This window comes from Pseudophryne corroboree, chromosome 1 (assembly GCF_028390025.1).
Source record: "Pseudophryne corroboree isolate aPseCor3 chromosome 1, aPseCor3.hap2, whole genome shotgun sequence".
Classification (NCBI taxonomy): domain Eukaryota; kingdom Metazoa; phylum Chordata; class Amphibia; order Anura; family Myobatrachidae; genus Pseudophryne; species Pseudophryne corroboree.
In genome coordinates, this window is record NC_086444.1 from 65,431,286 (window position 1) to 65,437,285 (window position 6,000).

The 6,000-nt window shown below is 46.0% G+C and overlaps 1 protein-coding gene across 3 annotated transcripts in view; it reads right to left on the reverse strand.

Moving 5' to 3' along the window:
• Nucleotides 1-6,000, reverse strand: part of ME2 (malic enzyme 2) — a 173,108-nt gene that overhangs the window by 22,775 nt on the left and 144,333 nt on the right. For all 3 annotated transcript variants that reach the window (XM_063960180.1, XM_063960188.1, XM_063960197.1), the window contains exon 5: nt 4,889-4,964. In XM_063960180.1, the coding sequence (XP_063816250.1) occupies nt 4,889-4,964 (76 nt within the window). The remainder of the gene's footprint in view (nt 1-4,888; nt 4,965-6,000) is intronic.

A 6,000-nucleotide genomic window follows, 5' to 3' on the forward strand; every position in this document is an offset into this window, starting at 1 on the left:
CGTAGCGGGAGCGGCCAAGGATAGTCTGCGAGTAGTCCGCGGAGATCCGAGAACCATGCTCTCCGAGGCCAATGAGGCGCCACTAGTATGACTGTTGCGGACTCTCGTTTGATCCGTTTTAGCAACAGAGGGAGCAGCGGAAACGGTGGAAACAGATACACGAGGCTGTACGGCCACGCGATCGTGAGAGCATCCACTGCCACTGCCTTTGGATCTCGCTTTCTGGACACATACTGGGGTGTTTGGCGATTGTGGCGAGATGCCATCAGGTCCACTTGTGGGTAACCCCACCTCTGGACCAACATGTGAAACACTTCTGAATTTAATGCCTATTCTCCTGGATGAAAATCCCGACGGCTGAGATAATCCGCCTCCCAGTTGTCCACTCCCGGAATGAACACTGCCGACAATATCACTTGGTGATGCTCGGCCCAAATGAGGATTCAAACTACTTCCTGCATGGCCATGCGGCTTCTCGTTCCTCCTTGTTTGTTGATGTATGTGACTGCTGTCGCGTTGTCTGACTGCACCTGGACAGTCTGAAACCGGAGCATGTGCACTGCTTGTCGCAGCGCATTGTAAATTGCCCGGAGTTCCAGGACATTTATAGACAACAATCTTTCGTGATCCGCCCAGAGACCCTAGAGCTGACAATTTTGGACCACAGCTCCCCAACCTCTGAGACTCGCGTCCGTCGTTAGAATTATCCAATTCCAGACGCCGAACCGTTTCCCTGCGGTGAGATGTGTACCTTGAGCCAACAGAGTAGAGATACTCTGGCCCGTGGAGACAACCGCACCATCTGGTGAATCTGCAGATGCGAGCCTGACCACTGTGCGAGCACATCCAGTTGAAAAGGACGTGAGTGAAATCTTCCGAACTGAAGCGCTTCGAAAGCTGCCACCATTTTCCCTAACAGGCAAATGCACAAATGTACCGAGACTGTGTGTGGCTTGAGCACTAACTGTACCAGATGACAATTACTGTGTACTTTCTGTTCTGGTAGGTAAATTCTTTGATTCACCGTATCTAGAATCATTCCTAGGAATTGAAGTCGTTGAGACGGAATCAGATTTGATTTTTTGAAATTGACAATCCAACCGTGCTGAACTAGCACATTGTATGTCAGCAACGCATGTTGTAGGAGTATATGTTGAGACGGAGCTTTGATGAGCAGATCGTCCAAATACGGAACTATTATCACTCCCAGGGATCTGAGATGAGCGATCATCAGACATCACTTTGGTGAATACCCGAGGCGCTGACGAGAGGCCAAACGGTAGAGCCTGAAATTGGTAATGGTTTTGCCGCACCGCAAACCGTAAGAACCTCTGATGAGGTGGCCAAATTGGAATGTCTAAGTACGCATCCTTGAGATCTAGCGCAATCATGAATTCCTGTGGCTCTAAACCTGCAATGACTGACCGCAGGGATTCCATCTTGAATCTGTAGTAAGGGACGTACTGATTGAGACCCTTCAGATTCAATATCGGTCTGACTGAGCCATCCGGCTTTGGTACTACAAAAAGACTGGAATAACAACCTTGACCTTGTTGGTGAACAGGGACCGAAATCAAAACTGCTGAATCTAGCAGAGACTGAATCGCGATTTGCAGAACCGCCTTCTTGTCTTCTGACACAGGAAGTCCTGTCTTGAAAAACCGCACTGGTGGGAGACAGTCGAACTCTAATTTTGTAACCTTTTAACACTAAATTACGGATCCACCCATCTGTAGATGTCTGGAACCACGCCAAATGTAACGTCTGAAGGCGTGCCCCCAAACTGAAGATCCGAGATGGGCTGGGAGCCCGTCATGCCACTGGCTTGTCGGTCACTTTAGCTTCCTGACGACGGGTGGTGGTTTGTTGAAAACCACGTCCTCTACCCCGTCTACCAGGTGTGGTTGTTCCTCTACCACGGCCTCGAAAGGTCTAAAAGGATTTGAACGCTGGTCCAGAGTATTTCCGTCTAGGTACCGTTGGAGGCAATGGAAGGAAACAAACTCTCTCCCCTCCCTCCTCTCCCCCCCCCCCCCCCCCCCGTGGCCTCAGAATTCAGGACCAAACAACTTATCGACAGCATAAGGTAACTCTTCTATTCCTCTCTTGACCTCTGCCTCCGCCTGCCAAGAACGCAGCCAGAGTGCCAGTCGTGCCGTAACTAGTGACGCTGAAAGGCGAGAACTGACCTGACAGACGTCCGTAGAAGCTGTACATAGATAATCAGCAGCTTCACAGATTTGATCAGCGAGAAGGATAAGGTGGTCGTCCTGTAGGGCGGACTTGAGCTCTGTTATCCATACAATCAGCGCCTTAGTTACCCAAATTCCAACCAAACCAGGTCTAAGCAGCACCCCTGCTGCTGTATACATGGACTTTAGCATAGCTTCTAGTTTACGCTCTGAAGGGTCTTGAAGCGTAGTAGCAGTTGGTACTGGAATGGTTAATTTTTTAGAAAGTTTTGACACAGACGAATCCACCATTGGAGGATTCTCCCATGTAGATGTCACAGACTCTGGAAATGGGTAACTAGACTTAAACCGGCGAGGTAAAGAAAACAGTTTATGCGGATTCTTCCGTGCCTCTATTAACATCTTAATAAGAGACTCAGAAAAAGGAAAACACACTGGAGATCTCCGTCGTTAAGTAAATACCACCTCATCATTTGTCAGAGGTTCTTCAGTCTCTGTAAACTTCAGAGACTGACACACCGCCCTGATGAGATTATCAATGCCCTGTCAATATCCTCACTATCTGACTGCTGGTCCAATTTGCCTTCCTCATGCTCATCTTGTGCAGTGAGGTCTGGCATTGAGTCGTCAGAATGCAACATAGCAGAAACTGGTAAATTATAAGACAAATGAAAATTATCCTTTTTACCCTAAGTGGACTTGGACCTTTGCAAAGGCTGAGACCCTTCTGGTATCTCTAGCGGTCTCACCTGAGACTCAGATCTTGGCGAGCGGCGGCCAATTCTGATTGCAACCCAGCCATTACATCCGCTAATATTGCCCATTGAGGATCCGGGGATGAAATCGGTTTAGAAATCGGAGTAGAAATCGTATTTGTAGCTGAATTTACAAAACATACTGTGCATGTGGTAGAACCATCCGGTAACACACTCTTACAGACATTGCAGTGAAACTGCTTTTTTGTTTTTGCTGGTGCCTTACTCATTATGCAGACAGACAACACAAATAGACAAGACAGACAGCTCGCACGACTCAGTAAAATTATTACTAAGGTGTGTAAATGGCCGAAGTGCAGTGCACGTGGCCAGTACTATAAGAAACCTGATCCAAAATTCCCACCAACACCCCTGCGCCATCCGGTGGAGTAGTGTTGTAGGACAGGAACGTTCTGGAAGGAGAAACAGGAAGAATAGGAAGCATGGTTAAAATGGCCTCCATGCCATGCTTACAGTCAGCGTCACATCTCAGGCTATCATACACATTATAACCTGTAACCCTGTTAATATAGACTTAACAGCCTATCTTCCTATTAAACCCAAGCAGCCTTGCCTATAATGCTGTTGCTGCTATGGGCATTTTCTCCCCCCCCCCCCTTGCAGCTGCGCTGCCTGATATACTGCTTCCCCCCTTGAGCTCCCTGCAGCGGACGGGAGCGGCGTGCAGGGAGTCGGGGAGTGAAGTGGCCAGCGGTAGCGCTGATCGGAGCCGCGCTGCCAGAAGCCGCTGTTAGTAGCGCAGTACGGAGCCTGGAGAGTGACGGGCGCCCAGCGGTAGCCATGATCTGACCGTTGCTGGGAGCCGCGGCCTTGTTTCAGCAGGGAGCGGGCAGGCGTGGAGCGTGACGGACGCCCAGCAACAGCGCTGCTGGGAGCCGGAAAGTGGGGGGGAATGTAAGTCTGCAAAGCACGTTCCCTACACACAGCGGGGCGGCACTGATCGGCGGCAGTGTATAGATTGGCCAGCGCGTTCCCCATACAGCGGGGCGGCAGCGTGAGCTGACCGCCCTGTCCCCAGCATATCTCCTGTAGTGAGGGCTGTGACGGGCTTCTTCTGTAAGCTCCGTCCAGCCTTTCCTGCAGCTCGGACACAGAGTTGCTTGTGACTGTGCTCTTTGTGTGAGGACCGACACGCCAGTAGCTGCTTTTTGCAGCGTGCACTATCCCGGACCGAGCTTCTTGCTAAGCTGGGAAGGGATGTGCTGAAGTTTTAAAAAGAAAAAAATAGTATAAAAATCGAAGTATGTGTGGAAGAACCACTCGTGCTTGTCACTCCTGTGAGCACTGAAAAAACACTGAGGCATTCTGGGAGTATGGAGGGGAGGAGAGTTACTACATTTAAATATTCAGTGCCTGTCCTGCTAAAGCCGTCCATATCCCAAGAGTACTCCAGTGACCCCTAGTGGATGAAAAAGAAACATGTATTATAGCGGAATAATAAACACTGTAATTTGGTCACTGCGACCCTGTACAGAATTCTGATTGCACAGTTGCTGATGGCGGAATTTTATAAACTCCGAATACGAATTAACTAAAAAGCCAGAGATGGTTCTCCATGTAGTATGATCAATACTTAGGGAAAAGTTTTGCTCTTGTATTGCTTTCCCCTAATATTTTGTTGTTGTAACAGGCACTTTAGCAGTGGTGGATTGTTCCCGGTATATAATCTTCAAGTAACATTTTAGTTTTTACCATTCTGCACGATGGCACAGACTGTATTTATAAACAGAGCTGGGGACGATGACGAAGCCCCTCCTGCTGCGTGGTGTGGTTGGGAGAAGACGAGGAACACGTAAAAGCAATTTACACCAGCATAACAAAAGAAACAAAGCAAATTCATAACAAGGTGAATATTTCACAGAACAGTTTGTATGCGATCACTCATCTCTTATCAATGTGTTCTAAATACACAGTCATTACCTTGACATCGGTTTCTGGCCAGTTATCCAGAATGGATCGGATATGCCCTTTGTCGAAGATAGAAATATACACTCCCCTATATAGGGAAATAAACAGATCTGTTTAGGTTTTAAAAACAGCACTAAAAACCTATAACTTACTTACTGAGGCCACAAAGATGGGGGAATGAGTACAGTACAGAAATACCGCAACTGCAGCAGGGGTGCAGAGATGGGGGGGGAAGAGCCGAATACCAGCACCCAAATGTATTCTGTGTGCCGATATCACAGCTAAGGAGGGGATGAGAAAATGGTTATGGGGAAATTTATTTTGAAACAATGTTAGAATGAGAATTGATCCGAGTCTACAAAATATTAAAAGGAAGCATTTTAAAACAAAGCAAATATTGATTTTCATCTGCTATTATGTCATGCCGGGATTGTGTTTGTCACACTGTATAGGTTTATTTTTGAAAACAAACAGATCTAAAAACACACACACACACACATATACATATATATATACACAGGTTGAGTATCCCATATCCAAATATTCCGAAATACGGAATATTCCGAAATACGGACTTTTTTGAGTGAGAGTGAGATAGTGAAACCTTTGTTTTTTGATGACTCAATGTACACAAACTTTGTTTAATACACAAAGTTATTAAAATATTGTATTAAATGACCTTCAGGCTGTGTGTATAAGGTGTATATGAAACATAAATGAATTGTGTGAATGTACACACACTTTGTTTAATGTACAAAGTTATAAAAAATATTGGCTAAAATGACCTTCAGGCTGTGTGTATAAGGTGTATATGAAACATAAATGCAATTTGTGCTTAGATTTAGGCCCCATCACCATGATATCTCATTATGGTATGCAATTATTCCAAAATACGGAAAAATCCGATATCCAAAATACCTCTGGTCCCAAGCATTTTGGATAAGGGATACTCAACTTATATATATATATATATATATATATATATATACATACACACACACACACACACACACACACACACACACACACACACACACACTGCTCAAAAAAATAAAGAGAACACTAAAATAACACATCCTAGATCTAAATGAATGAAATATTCTTATTACATACTTTGTTCTTTA